The sequence below is a fragment of the Crinia signifera genome, chromosome 4 (genome assembly GCF_055691185.1).
Source record: "Crinia signifera chromosome 4, ASM5569118v1, whole genome shotgun sequence".
NCBI classification, from domain to species: Eukaryota; Metazoa; Chordata; class Amphibia; order Anura; family Myobatrachidae; genus Crinia; species Crinia signifera.
The window spans coordinates 318,611,187-318,632,317 of NC_139220.1; the positions used below are offsets into that span (position 1 = coordinate 318,611,187).

The 21,131-nt window shown below is 44.0% G+C and overlaps 1 protein-coding gene across 1 annotated transcript in view; it reads right to left on the reverse strand.

Annotated features, from left to right (window-relative positions):
* Nucleotides 1-4,814: 4,814 nt before the first annotated feature.
* LOC146073365 (vomeronasal type-2 receptor 26-like) overlaps nucleotides 4,815-21,131 on the reverse strand; it is a 56,482-nt gene continuing 40,165 nt past the window's right edge. The window contains exons 6-8 of the mRNA XM_083180543.1: nucleotides 17,602-17,829; nucleotides 14,088-14,211; nucleotides 4,815-5,728 (exon numbers count right to left, since the gene is read on the reverse strand). Of these exons, the coding sequence (XP_083036669.1) occupies nucleotides 4,815-5,728; nucleotides 14,088-14,211; nucleotides 17,602-17,829 (1,266 nt within the window). The remainder of the gene's footprint in view (nucleotides 5,729-14,087; nucleotides 14,212-17,601; nucleotides 17,830-21,131) is intronic.

Here is a 21,131-nt window from a genome sequence, read left to right on the forward strand (position 1 = left end):
TAATTCTCTCTGCACAAGTTACATCTGCCCCCCTGCAGTGCACATGGTTTTGTCCATCTAAGAAGGATTTTGTCAGAAAGAGTGAACTAGAATAAGGCCCTTTATCTGTTTTAATAAATGATACTGCACCATGATGGTCTCTTATCTCCCGTTTGAGTGATGTCTTGCGGTGATTTGGAGGATAGCAGTTTGCTGGAAGGAGCCATCTCCCCACCTAGTGCATTTGTCTACCCCTCTGTAGACTTACCTTTCTGGTACGGATTTTAACGATTTCGAGTGTTTATGTAAATGAATTGTTATTGTGGTATCACACTATCGCATATTCTTTCTTCCTTTTTGGGTGACATCATCCTGACTGAGAGGAAAAATGTCCTAAAAAACATCTAGAAGCGCCCAAGGAAAACTCCCATATTGTGGTTTAGTATTGTATGTTCTTGTGAAGTGGTTCTTCATACAGGAAGTTGTACCTCAGGCTGTTTTTTAGCGCATGATATATTGATTTAATACCTGTTTCCACTTTATATTTTTGAAACCCAAGTGCATGATTTTACATTTTTTGCCACTGAACTATAATTTCCATGCTCTTGACCATTCCTCTAGTTCAGTGGTTCCCAACCCGGGTCCTCAAGTACCCCCAACAGTGCACGTTTTCCAGGTCACCCGGCAGGTGCACTCATTATTCAGGCACATTTGAAAAGATCACAGGTGGAGCTAATTATAGCACTTGTGATTCTGTGTGGAGACCTGGAAAATGTGCACTGTTGGGGGTACTTGAGGACCAGGGTTGGGAACCACTGCACTAGTTTACCTAGATCATCAACCATTTGTGTCATCTGCAATAAGCATACTTTCCCTTTAAATCTATTTGCAAAGTAACCAATACATATATTTATGTCCAAGTACAGATCCCTGGGGTACATTACCCTCACGTGAATGCACTCCATTTACTATAGCTCTCTGTTTTTTACCCTGCAACCAAGATACTTACAACCATTTTAAAATCCAATCCCATGCTTTCAAGTTTATTTAGCAGTCTGCAGTGTGGTACAGTGTCAAAAGCCTTACTAAAGTCTAGATAAGCTACATCTACAGCCCCTCTATTAAGCCAGTGAGGTTTGATTGACACTATCTCCCCCCAGGTAAATCCATGCTTTTTGGGATCTTGTAAATTGCTGGATTTGATATAATCTATTATCTTTATTCAGAGTGTTTCCTTCAGTTTCCCTACTACTGATGTTATGATCACAGCGCTTGTGCCTTCCTTGCTTACACTTTTGTGCAATTGTGCAACATTTCCTCCTTTTCGGTCCTCTGGAATTTCTCCTATAGCTAGTGACTGATCGATTCAATCTGTTATTGGTGCTATTAGCACCTCTTTAAACTCTTTTAGTATCCTTGGATATATCCCATCTGGCCACATTGATGTATCCACTTTTAGTTTTGAGAGTTCTGTTAGGACCATCTCCTCTGTAAATGTAATTATTTAATTGTTCGGAATATCCCTGCAACATAACTGTGGCCCCTTCAACTCTCTTTCGGTAGTGAATACTGAGCAATAATAATTATTAAGATTATCTACTATTACATTTTCTCCCTTAATAAGACTCCCAGGGTGAGATTTAATGCCGCCCGAGTTCAGCGGCATTGCAAGCTGCCCGCTGAACTCGGACTTTTTTTTTAAGGGAATTAACTTACAAGGCGAAACCATGCCCTTTAAAAAAATGGCAGAGTTTGGCGGACAATCCACAATCCAAAAATATACTGGTAGGTTATATACCAAACAATTAATCCAAACTGTCTCGAGCGCTCTTTCTTCCTGCTGCTGTTTAATCCAAATAGGAAAAATTCTATCTTTTTTCCCCAAAAAATCATCTAAAAAGTACATGTAAGGATTGACCACAGCGCTGGAAAAATAGGTTAAGAAATTTTGTATGGGTCGTGCAAGGTGGATTCTTCCAACCTGGATCACTAAAATATATAACTGTCACGGATTTCTTTATAAATAACTCCGTCTCTTTATTTTAAAAACAAACCAATAAAAATAGAAAAAATGAATGAAACAATTGATTCACATATATGTAAAAAAACCCTAATAAAACAGTTCCTTGTTTTCACAGAAATAAAAATAAATTTATAAAATTTTTATAAATTTATTTTTATTTCTGTGAAAACAAGGAACTGTTTTTTTTTTACATATAAGTGAATACATTTTTTCATTCATTTTTTCTATTTTTATTGGTTTGTTTTTTAAAATAAAGAGACGGTGTTATTTATAAAGAAATCCGTGACAGTTATATATTTTTGTGATCCAGGTTGGAAGAATCCACCTTGCACGACCCATACAAAATTTCTTAACCTATTTTTCCAGCGCTGTGGTCAATCCTTACATGTACTTTTTATACTGGTAGGCTAATTGGCTCTAAACAAAATTTACCTTAAAATGAATGTGTGTGCGCGGACACGTGGTAGATAATATAGATTGTAATCTCCACGGGGGCAGTGAATGTTCAAATATTCTCTGCAAAAGCACTGTGTATATATATATATATATATATATATATACTCGCATGACGTACATACTGTACAAACTTACATATACGGAAGCTTCCTCAAATCCTGCATTTGCCTCTGATGTGTGCTGTACTTACAGTTCAGTAGTTGGCTGCTGTGATGTGTATGTTGTCATGTGTCCCTTTTATAGGGTAGTCTGTGTATTTCTGTGTAATTGCAGCAGCTGTATTTGGCGCTAGTAGTCAGTATTCCCTATGGTCAGTGTCAGGATTTGTATCACACATTAGCGTTCTGTAAGTGGATAATTATAATGTTACAGATGTGATCTCCCAGATTTATTGTTTTCTAGATCGGATTGATATAGTAAAACATAAAATACATGTGTTCATTTATGAAGGGTGAGATAATAATGATCAATTATCACATTTTCCACCACGTTATTTATCCATGACAATGTGTCCGTATTATGGGCCTTATTCAGATCTGAGCTCAGTACAAATTTGTTCGGAAAATGGGCAAAACCATGTGCACTACAGGTGGGGCAGATGTAACATGTGCAGAGAGAGTTAGATTTATGTGAGTTATTTTGTTTCTGTGCAGGGTAAATACTGGCTGCATTATTTTTACACTGCAATTCAGATTTCAGTTTCAGCACACCCCACCCAAATTGAACTCTCTCTGCACATGTTGCATCTGCCCCACCTGCAGTGCACACGGTTTTGCCCATTTTCCGAACAAATTTGTACTGCGATCAGATCAGAATAAGGCCCTATGTGAATACTGAGGCTGATTCAGAGATACAAATACAGCCAAGTGACATTTTGGGAGGTTTGACAGCATTGCCCATATGTACAAAGCTCTGTAAGGCAAAACCTGGACCCTTGTGGGTATCTCTGTATCTATCTATCTATCTATCTATCTATCTATCTATCTATCCAGTGGCGGCTCTTACCTCAGTGGAGGTGAGGGGCTGCCGCAATGCTTCTCCCCCCCTCTGGTGCCACCGCTGCTGGTCCCTGCAGTTCCACGTCTGCTTGTCCCGATCACCGTTGCGGGACCGGCGCATGTGCAGAACCCGGTTTTAGGGAGGGATCCAATGGGAAGTCACCACCAGACACAGTGAAGTCAGTTCAATCTCACAGACTGCATCTGGTATCACACAGTGGCGGAATTTGCCTGGGACGCTGCAGCCCTGCAGCCCACAGGTAAAAACCACCACTGTAGCTGTCTATCTACTGTATATAGATATATATTGTGGCAGAGAGGGCATCTCTCCAGATGAGAGTAATGTGGAGGATCCAGACCAGGTTTGTGAGTAGTAGCAGAAGCCAGGTGTGTAATCAGCAGCACCTGTGGTTTCCTGATATAAGTGTTTCCAGGGCAGAGTGCAAAAGCTGCCCAAGCGATAGGCTGGGATGTGGACTATGGTAGTGAGCATTTGCAAATCTGTTTATGCTGTGATTGCTGTACATGTATGCTGCTGCCTGTAACTACGCTTGCCTATGGAATTCCTCGGGTATGCTGTGACCGATTTTATAAAATAAAGATCAGTCTTCATTGAATCCAATCCGCTAATAACTTCCATGTTACAGGAAAATGATCGGAGCTGATTGGTTGTCAGTTTTTCTCATGGCTGACAGCCTCACAGCAATACCCAGTCGGTAACTTACCCCCCTCCCTCCACATCACAGAATGAGACAAGGCATTTGCCCCGGAATTGGGAGAGGGGTAGCTCTCTGTTGGGTTATTGCAGCCCTATTGGAGATGGGAGAGTTGCACTGCAATCATTCCCTGTTAATATAAGCATGACTTACTCTTCTCCCTACGTGGTCTTCTCTGGGTCGTCCTCCATGTTTAGCACTAAGAAGGCTATTTTGTTTCCAGTATTTTTGAGGAAATTTCCTTTTGGAAGATAGGGATTCATTTCCAATCTGAGCCTTGAAAAGTGGATAGTGATAAACTACCAATTTTCAAATACAGCCTGTAACATGACAGTTAGGATATTATTGACTTGCACTTCATCCTTCTTTAATTTATTACTTTTCAAGGCTTAGTATATCTGCCTGAAAGGCTAAAGTATTATTATTATTAAAGAGTGAATTGCAACAAAAAATATCTATATGAATTTTAAGATTTATTCCTTTAAAATTCAATATACATGCATCTGCTTTCTTGGGAGATCTTGGGGCGGGGGTGGGGGGGGTGGGGGGTTAAAGTTTTAAACCTATTACAACAGAATAATGTAAGTTACGATTTTATTACGCATGACTTGAAATAGTAGATGATACATGTTTGCAGCTGCTTTAATTTGTATAATATCTTCCTCTTCTCATGACATATTCCCTGGAGTTCATGTCAGGCCTGAACACTATGATGAAACATTTAGGCAGGAACATACAGATCACCAGAGCCCAACTGGAAGCCAAGATGGCAAATATCTCCATGGCCACCGTGTACTTGCCCTGAGCACTGAGGGAGGCCGGGATAAAGGAGACCCAGACACTGAGGAAGGCCAGCATGCTGAAGGTAATATACTGGGCCTCATTGAAGCTGTCAGGAAGTCTCCGAGCCAGGAAGGCAACAACGAAACTAATGGTGGCCAGAAGGAACAGATAACCCACCATGGTCCAGAAGGCAATGGGTGATCCCTCATTACACTCAACAATGATGATTCCAGGTTTGGTGTTCATGTTGTACTGTGGGAAAGGAGCGTCGAGTGAAAGCCAAATGAGACCCAAGAGGAACTGTAACATACAACAAATAAAAATGATCATGTAGGACATCCCAGGTGTGGTCCATCTCCTCAGGCTGCTCTCTGGTCTGGTGGCCATGAAAGCAAGGACCACCATGATAGTTTTTGCCAAAATACAAGAGATACAAAGGGCAAAAACTAGGCCAAATGCAACTTGGCGTAACAAACAGTTCTCAGATTGGGGATAACCAATAAAAACTAATGAACAGAGGAAACATGAAGACAGGGACACCAGCAGAAGACAGCTTAGAGAGTAATTGTTTGCTTTAACTATAGGGGTGTCCTTAAATCTGATGAAAAATATTAAAATAAAAACTGGAATCGCTGAGGACAGTAAGCTTGTCGCTGCCAGTGCTGCTCCTAATGGATCTCCATAGTCCAGGTACTCTGTCGCCTTCTGTAGACATTTGGTTTTCTGGAGATCGGGCCATTGATCCCATTGACACTTCAGGCAATCAACGGAATCTAAGAGATAGAATAGCTAAGTTATTATATGTGGCCTACTAGATATTTTGCATTTGAAGAAAGGAACTAGAATGAACACAGTGAAATGCAGAAACAATTACATACCAGTTTCAAATCCTCCTTTTCTAGGAGAGGATATTGAAAAAATGGTTGCTACTCAACTAGAAACCCATCTGTCAACCCATGATGACCCATTCCAGTCAGGATTCAGAAGACATTGCACTGAAACAGCACTGGTACATGTGCTAGATGATCTTCTTATGGCAAGAGACAGAGGTGACTGTTCAATCTTAATCCTTCTGGAAAGTCTCAGCAGTGGTTGGCACTGTGGACCATGAGATTCCAATGGAGTGCCTGAAGAATTTCTGTGGACTGGATGGCACAGTCCTTAGCTGGTTCAAATCTTTTATCACTGGCTTGTCACAGAGAGGATCATCTGGAATATACTCATCATCACCAATGCCACTGTAATGTGGTGTCCTACAGGATTCTATAATATTTTCTAATGCTTTTTACAGTATACATGCTGACATAATCAGACGCCATGGCCTGGTCTACCACTGCTATGGAGACGACACACAACTGTAGCTGTCTTTTGCTCCAGGTATTGAGAACCCAATGACCACCTGAAATGGCTGTCCAGCTGAGCTCCAGTAGTGGATGATGCCAGTTGGCTATGACTGATCTCTGATTAAACATAAATCCTTATAATAGGGCCTCAACATCAAAGGACAAGACTGCAGCATAGCTATCCACCTCGACCGACTGAGGTTCAAAACTAAAATACACCGAACATGTGCAGAATCTTGGTGTTATTCTGGATAGCGACCCTAAATCATCAGGTATCCGCCACAATCAAATCCTCATTTGAAAAAAAACGAGAATCAAGCACCTCATTACCCCAAAAGATCCGCCTACAGTCGAATATGCATTTGTATCATCATGCCTAGTCCACTGCAATGCCCTCTACCTTGGGTTCCCAAGAAAATAATTGGACCGCTTAAAGATGGTACAAAATGCACCTGCCAGGCTTCTAACCAACCAGCCCCACTCCAGCCCAGGGCCGGCGCCACCACTAGGCAAATCTAGGCATTTGCCTAGGGCGCCGGCCACTGGAGGGCGGCATTTTGCCCCCCGTGCCACGGGGGTACCTGTCCTGCGGCGCTGTGTAGTTAAAGCTGGCGGCGGGGGCGGCAGCGGGGGGTCCCTGCCGTCAATAAGAAGAAATAACCAGCACTATCCGCCGGGCTATGCGGAAGCGCTTCTGTTGTGAAAACCCTGTCCGCACGCTGATTGGCTATGCGGGCAGTGTTTTCACAACAGAAGCGCTTCCGCATAGCCCGGCGGATAGCGCTGGTTATTTCTTCTTATTGACGGCAGGGACCCCCCCGCTGCCGCCGCCCGCCAGCTTTAACTACACAGCGCCGCAGGACAGGTACCCCCCCCACCTCCCCCGGCACCGGGGCGCCCCCACCCCGACTCGTCTGGGGCGCTCCGGTGCCTTGCGCCGGCCCTGCTCCAGCCACATTACACCCATTCTTTACTCCCTTCAATGGCTGCCTTTAAGATGGCGAATTGCTTTTAGGATTGAAAAAAATAGACAGCGCTATAGGACTATACCAAAAACATATAAAATATTTATTAATTAATAACAATCACAATATAAAAAATTATATAACAAAATATCACCGGCCGGTGTTCAGTGCACATTAAAGATTCTCACTGTTCCTTTGACACACATTGATTAATAGCTTTTAAGGGATCAAATTAAGTTTGCACAAAAATACACACACTAGATTTAAAGCCACATTTCACAGCTCCGTTCCGTAATTAAGCTGGGTTAGTGTGTAACTTTGTTAAAGCTCAACTTGAGCAGCAGCTTGCAGCTCCTCAGAGCCTATATAGTTCCTAGTGATAGGATTTTTGTAGTTGTAGGTGCAGCTATTGAGCAGCCGTATTAGGCAAAAGCAGCTGTTAGTAGATTAGTAGTTCCCCTATGCGTGGATTAGCAGTTCCCCTGTGCGGGGGAGCAGGTGTAGTAGAGCGAAAACAATTTGAAGTATACTTGCTCTTTGCTCAATTTGTACATCCAATGGCACAGTCCCTTTGTGCTACCTGGTGCGGGTCCCCGGCTGCTGGCGCTTCCCAAATAACACAGCCTTCTCTGGGAGTCCTCTGCTCCGGTCTCTGGGTTTCCGGCCGGAAGTGCTTGTGCGTGGTTACGTAGCTGGATGACGCGTTTCCCCGCCTTGCTGATGAAGCTGAGGAAGCCGCCGATTATTTTGATCCCTTAAAAGTTATTAATCAATGTGTGTCAAAGGAACAGTGAGAATCTTTAATGTGCACTGAACACCGGCCGGTGATATTTTGTTATATAATTTTTTATATTGTGATTGTTATTAATTAATAAACATTTTATATGTTTTCAGTATAGTCCTATAGCGCTGTCTATTTTCATCTATTTGGTTCTTCCACTCGCCAAGGGTTGAGTATCCCTTGGAGATAGCAGCTTGGACTATATTTAAGGTTGTTGCGCTCAGTGCAATTCTATTTGCTTTTAGGATTGGCTTAATGACTTCCAAAGCCCTTCATGACCAGAGCCCAAGGTACTTGAAGCAGTTTCTGATTCCTTAGTGCCCCTCTCGATTACTGCGATCTGCAGATGATGGACTATTAACAATACCTAGAATCTAAAAGGGTTTTTTTTTTATCGGAGAGCGCTGAATGGTGTACCTCCTAGTTACTTCAATGCAATATACAATACTGATACAGTTTGTGTAGTGACAATTGATATTTGTCCCTTTCCTGAATGAGACGTGCCAATCTGTTCAAGGTATAAAAGTTCTTTATTGAAATACCTAGAATCTGCCTGATCTCTTGTTGGGGTAGCGCTTTCAGCTTTGTGGCTCCGACTCTATGGAAGTCTTTTCCCAGCACAGTGCGAGAGGCCCCCACTGTACAATCCTTCCAAAATAAACTCAAGACTTTCCTGTTCTGTCAAGCATTCAAGCATTTCACTAATATCCTCTGTTAAGCTTGTATTTTTTTTGTGTGCTGCAAAGGTAAATGAGTCCTATTAGGAGAAAGGTGCTATATAAATAACCCTGAGACGTATCTACACCCCTTGTCTTCTTCAATGTTTTCTTGTTATCGTCTGAAAAATAGTTTTTGGTTCTCCAAAATTGATTGTGACAAATGTGTTGCAACTATGGGCCTGATTTAGACCCGGTAAAAGAGGCCCACCGCCTCGCCAAACATCCACCCCCACCGCCTACATATCATACACATCTGCTCGCATGCGGCCGCACGGGACAGAAATCAGTTGCTGGTCATCGACCAATGAATGATTTTTCTCCCCTTCGCTAACAAAAGTCAGTTTAGACTGACTTTTATTTTGGCCAAAGATGGCCGAATTTGGGGTGGGCCCAGACGTTATGTGACATCATCGGCCTACCCCAAGCAGGCACCGACATGCACGCCCACTGTTTGTTTTTGTGGGCACACCCATGAAATGCTGGGCGGTCCTCTGCCCTCCCATCCTGGAGTGGACTCCCCGGCGAGTGTGAAACTCACCGTAGGCATTCGCTTCCCGGGTTTGCACATGCACATATTCGCGCATGCGCAAAACCCTAACACCGGATAAGGAAGCAAATTCGGTGAGAGAGGTCTCAATTGCCCCTTTATCTTTCTACGATGGCTTAACTCTACAAATTATAAGACGTATGTAGGGTGGCCAATCCCGGGATCGGCGGGATCCCGGGATTTGGCCCCTAAAACGCCTGGATTTCAATCCCGGGATTGGAGTTTCCAATCCCGGGATTTCGGGATTAGCATGCGCAGTCTAATGCCGGGCAGCGTCTGAGCTAGTGCTCAGACGCTGCCCGGCATCTCCCGTCCCGGGCAGCGCGGCTCTGCGCAGCGTGACGGCGTCAGAGGTCACGCTGCGCAGGCCACACAAAGCCGCCTCATCCGTGCACACCACGCTGACCTCCAGCCGCCTTGATGATACCGCCCACCCACCCACCCAGGCTGCCTGCACTGGCCTCTTACTGGACCCCGAAGCATCGCCCGATGAACCAGCCAGTCACCCATCCAGGCTGCATCCTCCTCCATGCCCAGCTCCATCGCCCACCGGCCCGGCCACACCGCAATTGTAAGTAAATATGCGGGCGGCTGGGGCGGGATTTTGTATAGGAAGCCAATCCCGGGATCCCGGGAATCCCGGGATTGGGCATTTTTCAATCCCGAATCCCGGGATTGAAAAAATGCCCCGGGATTGGCTTCCGTAGACGTATGTTACTTATTCTCACAGATCTTCCATCAGACGTATTCTTATCTCATCTATTACTAATACATACATTCATATTATTTCATAGAAAGCCTATAATCAACTCAACTCGGAAACAGATTATTGGTACTTTATCTAGAGATGATCACCAAAGTCCATTGACATATTCATGTTACAGACAATGGCCCCGATGCAATGGGGGGTGTTTTGGGGTGGGTTTTTGTGAAATTTCAGATTTTTTCACAAAATGTGGACATTTTAGAAACTTGTCGGATGTATTAACGTCTGAATACAAGTCAAAGATTTTGGCTCCAAATAAGAGTTGCCGCAAAATGTTTTCACCTTGTTAAACATCCAACTCGGCTGATGTCATTGAAGCCGCGTTTGTAAGTCAGAGACAAAACAGCTCTTTAAGGTCGGAAAAAATTAGAGCTGGTTCGTTTTGTTGAGTTGTGTTTAGCAAAATGACAGCATATGTGAAGCAAGTCAACATTGTAAAAAATATGTATAGTCTTAAAAATGCAAAAGAGTCTTCCGGCAAAATGGCTCATTTTTTTTATATTTTATGCATCACTATGTGCATCACTATGTGAGTCAAGAAGCTTCTGTTGATGAGAATGATATACAGCATGCCTATATTCTGTACATAATTATGAATGTATCTGTATAAAAAAAAAAAATTCTGCTACAGGAATTCCCAACCAAACACTGTAACATATTTGGTATGCAGATATAGTACATGACATCTGTCTCATATAATGATATGCTTACATTTTGTGTAATATTGCAATTGTATCTGCATACCAAATAAAGTTACAGTGTTTGGTTGGGAAACACTGTAGCATAAAAAAAATTTTATGCAAATATAGCTGCAATTAAACACAGAATATGGATATTCTTCATATCAATGTATCTGGCTACATTTTTTGGCTGGGAAACACTATAGCAGAAATTTTTTATGCAGATACAGTCACAGTTATATACAAATTAACATAGTAGCATAGTAATTAAAGCTGAAAAAAGGCAACATCACCGGGAAAGCCGCTCCTCTGCGGGTAATACCAGCAGATGAGCGGCTTTCAGGACAGCTTTGCATAGCGCTCCGCTATGCAACGCCGCCCCCCCCCCCCCTCCGTCGGCATCGGGCAGGGGGAAAGCTGCTCAATGTGTATGCACTGAGCAGCTTTCCCCGCAGCGATGATTGACATCATCGCTGTCCATACACGCTGGGCATAGTCGCCCAGTGTGTATGGACCTTTAGTGGCCAAAAATGTATTCAGTTTTGATTTAAATTCATTAACAGTAGTTGCTGTAACCACCCCACCGGCAATGAGTTCCAGAATGTTACGGCTCTAATGGTGAAGAATCCTCTTCTTAGTTCAGTATGGAATCTCTCTTCCCCGAGCCTCAGTACATGCCCGCGTGTTCTAAGTATAGGCCTGTTAGTGAAGTAGTAGTAGTAGTAGTACGTTTATTTATAAGGCGCCGCAAAGTGTCCGCAGCGCCGAACATAGCAAACAAAGAAAAAAAAATTACAAGGTAACGTACAGGGTGTGTTTAAAAATACAGTATAAATAGGGGTATAGCTGGTAGAACTAAAATCAGCATCAGTTCAGAAATAGGTGTGGAAATTGTCGAGGAGACTGAAGATGAAGTAGAGGAAGGGAAGAACAGGACAGGAGCACAGGTGAGGTAATGAGGTAAGGTGAGTACGTGAGGAAGGAGGACCCTACTCATAAGAGTTAACATACTAAAAATAGGTGGGTGGACGAACGAAATACAATAGGATAAGTGGGAACGGAGGGGAACGGAGGCAGGATAGGAGGATCAAAAGAGGTTAGGAGGAGGGATAGGCTAGTCGAAAAAAGTGGGTTTTGAGGGAGCGCTTGAAGGAGGTAAGGGAATTAGATAGCCTGATTGGTGGCGGGAGGTTGTTCCAGTGCAGGGGGGCAGCGCGAGAGAAGTCTTGGACACGGGAGTGGGAGGAGGTGATTAGGTGAGAGGTCAGTCGGCGGTCAGCGATGGAGCGAAGAGGACGGGAGGGAGTGTGGATAGAGATCAGTGAAGAGAGGTAGGGAGCTGTGGAGGAGGAGAGAGCCTTGTAGGTGGTGGTGAGGAGTTTAACGAGAACTCGGAAAGGAATGGGGAGCCAGTGAAGAGATAGACAGAGGGGGGAGGAGGAGGTACAAATAATCTCCCAGTTCCATATGATTCCCAATCCTGTATGTGAACATACTAATATCACCTCTCAGCCTCCGTTTCTCCAGTGAAAACATATTCAGTCTGGTTAACCTATTTTTGCATTCTAGTGATTCAAGACCTTTTACTAGCTTAGTCCCCCTTCTCTGTACCTGTTCCAATTCATTTTTGTTCTTCCTAAGGTGCGGTGCCCAGATCTGAACACAATACTCCAAGTGTGGTCTCACCAATGTCTTTTAAAGAGGCACTGTCACATTGGCATCCCTTGAATCCATGCCCCTTTTAATGCATGCCAGTGTCAGGTTTGCTTTTGCTGCTGCACTTGAGCAGTGTGCACTACAACCCAATTTACACAATTAAGGCATTCCGCATCTAATTTTTATCAACAGAAGCTGTTTGTGCACCCAATTCGGGGGGAGGAGGGGAAACAAAAATGACATGTACAGTTCATGAAATATTTTGACAAAAATAAGTATATTTTGCATTTTGAAGAATCATTGTTTTTAAATGTTTATTTGTTACTGTAACTTTTGTACGTATAAGTTAACTCACCCAAACAAACGGGTTAGGTTACTTGTGGACCTGGATGAGGCTGGAGTACGGGGCCCTGACTCAAAGTGGCAGTAAAGTAAACAAGACACTATAGAGTCAGTAATACAAACAAACTGGTACAGAGATACTGTACTTGGGATGCTCTTTGCTGCTGGGTGTGCTGGAAGATCGCAGGCCATTTACACTAGCATTTAGGACTACTGGTGATGAGCTGGGAGAATGCAGGCCAGCTTGCAGGACAGAGCACCATGATAAACTGATGAGAGGAGATAAAGTTCAGGTTTTCAGGATCACTGGGACAATGAACCAGCGAAGCAATAAAGACTGCAGGGACACTGCATTAACAGGTTTTTCACATCAAAAGAAAAAATGGAAACCGCACCCAAAAAAAAAAAAAAACAGTTGGTCTGCCTCTTTCTTCACAGAGGACCTGAGAAGATTTGTTAAATCTGCCGTTGCGGTCTTGTGTACACAGACTCTTGCCATGTTTACATTTTTCTGCTTGTGTACAAAGATGCAGCATCCATCACACTATTGGACCACCTCAGAATGTCAGTTGCAACTAAAACGGCTAGGCCAGAGAGTTTTCGTAACAACCCTCCGTTACCTCCTACAAATGCTCTTTTACTGCCAGTCACACTGCATCCAAATCCTCACTGCCTGCTGTCCATAAGCCAATGTGGAACATGAACAGCACAATATACCCCCGCAGTAGAAAAAGCATCTGTCAGGTGCGCAAATATTGGCATTGCATCCACCTTGGAATCAGGCACAGAGTCATCAGCGTATATCATAGCAAAAGTGGAACTACTGTTGGATTTGGTAAAACATTACGTTTTGGATAAACAACAAAACACCTGCTACATGCTGCGTTGCATGGCGCATGTATTACCACAATGGTTGGCGGTTGGTTAATCTAGCCTTGAGAATGTCCTAATGCTAGTAAAATAATGCACTTGGAATTAATTGTAACCCTGGAATGTCCTAAAACAGTGGTTGCCAACCGATCGCTCGATAGCTACTGGTAGCTTGCGGTATCGATCCTGGTGGCTCGACTACTCTGCAACCATCTGCCTGCCCGTCTGCCCGACCCTCCATTGCCCGCTGCAAGTGCTGCTTCCCTTCTGATGGGAGGGGTGCGCATCAAACACAGTGCCGCCAGAGTATTTATTTAGCATCGCACCATGCAGGGCATGGTTTATCTAGCACTGCTGTGGGCCATTGTGTTAATGGCATTACTGCGGGTATTGGGGGCATTGTGTAACTGGCATTGCTGGGGGGCATTGTGTAACTGGCCATATCTATGGGTCCATCACTCACCTGTCTGGTTAGATATTTCTCCTTGTAGACAGGGGACACATTCAAAGCAGCAGACAGGTTGTCCTCTTATAGCGGCCTTCCTGGTCCCTGGGGGACAGCTCTCACTGCAGACCGAGCGAGGAGTCTGGGGATAGGACACAATGAATAGATTTTATTAAAAAATATGTAATAATATCACCAATTATAGTACTGAACTGTGTAATGTTATTTTTCAGAATAAACTCTTTAAAGCATAATAATGGCTACCATCAACAATCCAGCCATTGGTGACAGTACAAAGTGTGCAAGGATGGTGACCAGGTGATCATGGGGCTCAGGTGACAAAGGGGTCTGTTTACTAAGCCTTGGGTATATGTAATAGGGTATATGTTTTCCCAAGATATCAATTTCCATCAAGGATCGAGTTATACAACATATTTTTGGATAAGCATATGATTGGGCCATCAAACTGTGGGTACAAGAGCCCATTAGCTGGATCATTGGAATGTTGGTACAAGTGGCTGCTGGTGATGTGTCAAAGCTCCAAGCATTGGCAAATTCTTTAGTTAATTTGCAATGCATTGTGGTTTACCAAGTAGAGTACAGCTAAGAGTCTCTTGGAGATTGTAGAATACAGCTGAGAAAACGTAGGTTATGGATCCTTTGGATGTGGGAAGAGGCCTTGGAGCAGTTCATACGATGTGGACAATTGGTCTTGACTCTTAACTGTACCTGGACCAACATAAAGAGGTTTATGAACTTTGTTGTAGAAGAATACTATGGGTATCAGATCATCTGGGCAAACCTGAATTTGGTCTGGCAGCAAACCCTACATAAAGCACCAGTCCATGCTTTGAGGCATCTGAAAGATGTCAGAACTGGTTGTCACACATTCATCACTGGGTTTTGGTTCTGATTCATCATTGTCTTTTGGTTTTATCAAAACCACCTTTAAGTGTTTTGGTTTGGAGCCATCATCTGGATCAGGTAAAAATCGATTCAATAATAATACTCATTGATAAAAGAAAATCATTGAAAACTAAAAAAAACCCTGCTAAAATCATGTATTTTTTGAAATCCAAAGCCCAACGTTCAGAATTAAATTCTGAATTTCAAACCATGGTAAGATCCAAACTAGGACTTATTTCAGATGAGATCTCCTCAGCAGACCCAGACTGGTTCATGGTTCAGCTTAGATCCACAAAACGGTACTTATGTATTATCTGGGCTTCCATGTTAAATGCACCCCATTTTTTCATACCCCTACTATCCAACTACGCATGGAGTTGATCTTATATAGTGTGGCAAGCGCAGCGAGCCACCGTGCCCGAAGCGTGGTTAGCGCAGCGAGCCCCGCGAGGGGACGCGGTCTCATAAGAAAAACGGGAGCCCAGATATTACATAAGTACCCACAAAACTCTTCTATCAACCGGGGGACTGGCATATAAGGCTTAGTAGGGTCAAGGAAGTCCGAGAAAACAAGGCAGATTGTGGTGGTAGGGGATTCTATGATCTATCAGGGTAATCTGCTACCGGGACCCTGATCGCCATACATTCTGTTTTCTTCTGGATGCTTGGGTATGGCGCATCGTGGACCAGGTGGACAGATTACTGGGTGGTGCTGGGAAAGACCCAGCAGTCATGGTGCATGTTGGCAAAAATGACAGAGTTAGAGGCAGGTGAGTGTCCTTCAAAAATATTTCAGGGATCTATGCCATAAGCTAATGGCAAGGGCATCCAGGTAATTTCTCAGAATTATTACCTGTTTCACGCGGTAGGCCAGGAAGATGGTGGGAACCTAGAGAGATAAATGCGTGGCTAAGGGAATTTGGGTTCCTAGAGCACTGGTCAAACTTCTCGGACAGTGGCCATCTATACAGCATTGATGGATTGCACCTGAATGGTAACAGGTCAGCAGTGGTTGATGGCAGGATGGTTAGAAGGTTGGAGGAGTTTTTAATATAGACATATGGGGAGGGAAATAGAAATAATCTATTGGCCAGGAAGACAGAATAGTGAGGATTGGGTAAGCAAGAGAATGGAGGGAGTAGAGGGGGAACGAAAAGAAAAATTAGAATTTGTAAGAAATCACTATCACATTAACAATATAATCAAACCTTGATAAGGAAAATCTAAATGAATTTGGGCAACGCAAGAAGCCTGGCAGACAAGATTGGGTAGCTGTAAACTCTGGTTGCACAGGATCACTATGATAAAATTGGTACTGTATAACAGAGACATGGTGCAACAAGTCACATGACTGGGCTCTAAACAAGGAGGGATATACCCTTTTCAGAAAAGATAGGTATGTAATGGGCATTACGGTGTGTTATATAGTATGTAATGGGCATTATAGTGTGTTATATAGTATGTAATGGGCATTACAGTGTGTTATATAGTATGTAATGGGCATTACGGTGTGTTATATAGCATGTGATGGGCATTACGATGTGATATGTAGTATGTAATTGGCATTGCGGTGTGTTATATATTATGTAATGGGCATTACGGTGTGATATACAGTATGTAATAGGCATTGCGGTGTGTTATATGGTATGTAATGGGCATCATTTAAGAAATCTATAAAATAAAAAGAATGGGATGCTCTATTTAAGGGGAAATCTGTAAAGGACATATTGCAAACTTTCAAGAAGTTGTTAGATACATTAAAGAATAAATTTATCCCGAAGAGAAACAAGAGTAATATAAGCAGGGCAAATCCTTCATACCTGAACAAGAAAGTAAGAGAAGCAATAAACAAAAAAAGAGAGCCTATGCAAGACTAAAGGATGAGGTGACGTTAATAAAGTACAAAGAAGTCAATAAAATTTGTAAAAGGGAGATCAAAGCAAAAAGGGAAACAAAAATCTAATAGCCACAGAATGCAAAACAAATCCCAAAAATGATTAGTAAAAGAGAATATAGACACCTTAGCGAACGCTAACAGAAATAGCATCACTGAAGAGGGAAAAAGCTGAATTGTGGAATACCTTTTTTTCATTGGATTTAACTAGGGAGGAGCAGTCAGTGGAATCTACAGGCATCACAAAAGGGATGAGCCCCCTTGAATTAAACACAGGAGATCCTGAAGAGCCTTTGCAAAGTTAAAACAAAAAATCACCAGGACCAGATCAATGCCCGAGTTTTAATAGAAGGGAGGAAGTAGCAAAGCCTTTGAATTATATTTTTGAAAAATCTTTTTCATCTGGTATAGTACCTAAGGACTGGAGAATTGCGGTAGTTGTACCAATATTTAAAAAAGGAAAGAGCAATGACCCAGCAAACTTCAGACCTGTGAGCTTAACTTCAATCGTGAGGAAATTATTTGAGGGAATTTTAAGGGATGGAATACAGGAACACCGAGAGGCAAATACTGTAGGTCAGATTGTGCAATCTTACATACAACATGAGGCCAGAGTAAGTCTTATACTATTCATGACATGAAGCAGAACAGATAATGTATTCACATGAGCTCTGCTTTAGACTTATACATCTCCTCAACAGCAAACATGACACAATCTATACAAGCTCCCACCTCTTTCTCCCCCATAGACCACAGCAACTGACTTGAGTTGATGCTGAGAAATTGCCCGGAAGGCTCTTTGGCATCATAGGTGCCGACTATGACCTGTTGTATAGTCCCTTCTTGTGTCAGCTGCCAGTTCACAATGTCATAGAGGGCAGGGATGTCTCCATTATCATCAAAGTAAATGTCACTCCCGCTGTTCAGTGTAACCCTCACGTTCCTGATATAGTGCAGGAGCTGGAAAGGAGATAAGTATTGTGTGATTTACAGGAACACATAACTTATTTAAATATTGTGTGTATGCATATAGGTTATGTGTACATATGTATCTAGATCTGACAGTCCATGTGTGCGTGTGTGTGTATCTGTGTCTCTAAGGGGTATAGTAAGTAAATGCTAGCTCATCAAAGCCACAGCTTTCAGGCACTCGGCTGGGATAGCAGACACTTCCTGCCGGTTACCACGCTTCCAGGATTTCCATTCCTCTGTGGAGCACAAACCAGAAGCTCCAGGCTCCATGTCAATGGTCTCCCTGAGCCTCTGCCACCAGCCCACCACCCTGGTCATCCTCTGGAGCTGCTGGATGTGAGCTGGGGTGGGGTTGTGTGACGCTGTATAGATGAGAGGAGTTGGAGGAGCAGGACATATATGGGAACCTTCCAATCACACTCACTGAGGCTGCCCTTGCTTGGTACTGCAGTCGGTACTGCCATTGTCCATGGGGAGAAGGTCAGCAGCCAAGGACCTGGCCTACTGTTATTACTCTCATCCCCTGCTCAGCACTACTATCCCCATCCTGCCCACCTATACTCTTCCCCTGCCCCCTTCTCTGCACTACAACCGTACCCAGCCTGCCTCCTGCTCTGCACTACAACTATACCCAGCCTGCCCCCTTCTCTGCACTACAACTGTAGCCAGCCTGCCTCCTGCTCTGTACTATGACTCCTAACCTACCCATTGTTTTCCACCTCTACTCCTCTCCTACCCCATACTCTGCACTACTACTTCTCCCATCCTGCCACTGTTGTGAATTACTTCCAACTTGTCCTCTACTCTGCACTATTAATACTACTCCCAGCCTGCTCACTGCTCCGACTATTACCCTCAATTACCATTGTTACTCCCATTATGATCCACACTGCTACTACTCCCATCCTGCACCCAGTTTCCCACTATTGCTCCCATCCTGCCTCCTGCTACCCACTACTACTCCCATTCTGTCTCCCGTTCCACACTACTACTACTCCCATCCTGCACCCAGTTTCCCACTATTGCTCCCATCCTGCCTCCTGCTACCCACTACTACTCCCATTATGTCTCCTGTTCCACACTACTACTCCCATCCTGCCCCCAGTTTCCCACTATTGCTCCCATCCTGCCCCCTGTATCCCACTACTACTCTCATCCTGCCTCCTGCTACCCACTACTACTACTCCAAGCCTGACTCCTGGGAAGCAGAGTGTACGGAGCTAGGGCTCCAGCTGCTGGCCTACCCTCTGGCCTCTGAATCATACCCTGCTCCTTGGTCCCCTAGACATACAGTACCCCCCTTCCCCAGGCCAGAGACATAAGCCACCCACACTACCACCTTTAATTCCCCCCATAGGCTCCAGCATTGTACACTACCCACAATTACCCCTGGCTCCTAAGACATACAATGCTCACCCTATTATCAAACACCTAGACATGGTATCCCCCCCCCAAACTGGATATTTGCACTATCCACCCCACCACAACCCCCTCCCCCAGGGATTTACACTCCCCACTGTACCCACCTGTCCCCTATACACTTTGCCTGCAATCCAGACCAATAGATTTTTATTTCTATTTGTTGGGCCAATGTCTTTTCTTTTCAAGTCAAAGTGTTTTATTTCTGTGTGGACTAATATATTTTTGTTTTCTTGTGCAGGTAAATGTGTTTTTATTGTTTTCTATAGGGTCCACTGCTTTATTATTTTCTTTGGTGGCCATTGTGTACTTGTTTTTTCCTGTGGGGGGCCAATGGATTTTTAGAAATGTATTTAGATATTAATATTTTTGTAGGCTCGTCATGGTACTTTGTACCCACCTCCAGATTGATATTGTTGTAGCTTTTCCACCTGTTTTAATCTATTCAGTATCACTAAATTTCTACAAAAGTAGGTGAAAATGAACATTTCTGTAGAAATTGTGATACGCTGTAAGAATAGCACAGGATAAAACATGGATATTTCAGTCCGGATCGAGCACACTGTCCCAAAACATTAGTATAGGGACCAGGGCTGCCAATAGGGAGGTGCTGTCGGTATAGCTGTCCCAGGCCCGGCCTCCGGAAGGGCACGGGTAGCTCATTTTGCCCAAACCCCCCCCCCCCCGGCTGCCTCCGCTGCACTGAACTAAGCAGGTTCTGGAGCGCAGGCTTATTCCACCCAGGACACCAGCGGCTAATTAAAATGCTGCACCGGCTTATGAGCCAATCAGAGCAGCTGCTAGTATGTGAGCTCTGATTGGCTCCCCAGCTGGTGCTGCATTTTAATTGGCTACCGGCATCCTGAGTTCAAGAAGCCTGCACTCCGGGACCTCCAGGCTGCAGTTCAATGGAAGAGGAGATGGGGGAGCAGGAGACGGGTTACGGTAAGTTAATTGACGAGGGGGGGGGATTGGCGGACTGGAAACGAGTCCCAAGCCCCAAAAATCCTGATGGTGGGCCTGTTGCGGACTGAAATTCATCAATAGGATATAAATACATTAGAGACTGGACAAAGAGGGGCAACTAAAATGGTGCATGGCCTACATCACAAAACGTACCAGGGAAGACTAAAAGATCTTAATATGTATACTTTAGAACAGAGAAGGGAAAGGGGGGACATGATAGAAACTTTCAAATATATCAAGGGCTTTAACAAGGTACAGGTGGGAGACATTCTTCACAGGAAGAGGAGCAACAGAACACGAGGACATGCACTGACACTAGAGGGAGGAAGGTACAGGTGGGAGACATTCTTCACAGGAAGAGGAGCAGCAGAACACGAGGACATGCACTGACACTAGAGGGAGGAAGGTACAGGTGGGAGACATTCTTCACAGGAAGAGGAGCAGCAGAACACGAGGACATGCACTGACACTAGAGGGAGGAAGGTACAGGTGGGAGACATTCTTCACAGGAAGAGGAGCAGCAGAACACGAGGACATGCACTGATACTAGAGGGAGGAAGGTACAGGTGGGAGACATTCTTCACAGGAAGAGGAGCAGCAGAACACGAGGACATGCACTGACACTGGGGGGAGGAAGGTACAGGTGGGAGACATTAGTCACAGGAAGAGGAGCAGCAGAACACGAGGACATGCACTGACACTAGAGGGAGGAAGGTACAGGTGGGAGACATTCTTCACAGGAAGAGGAGCAACAGAACACGAGGACATGCACTGACACTAGGGGGAGGAAGGTACAGGAGGGAGACAATAGTCACAGGAAAAGGAGCAACAGAACACGAGGACATGCAATGACACTGGGGGGAGGAAGGTACAGGTGGGAGACATTAGTCACAGGAAGAGGAGCA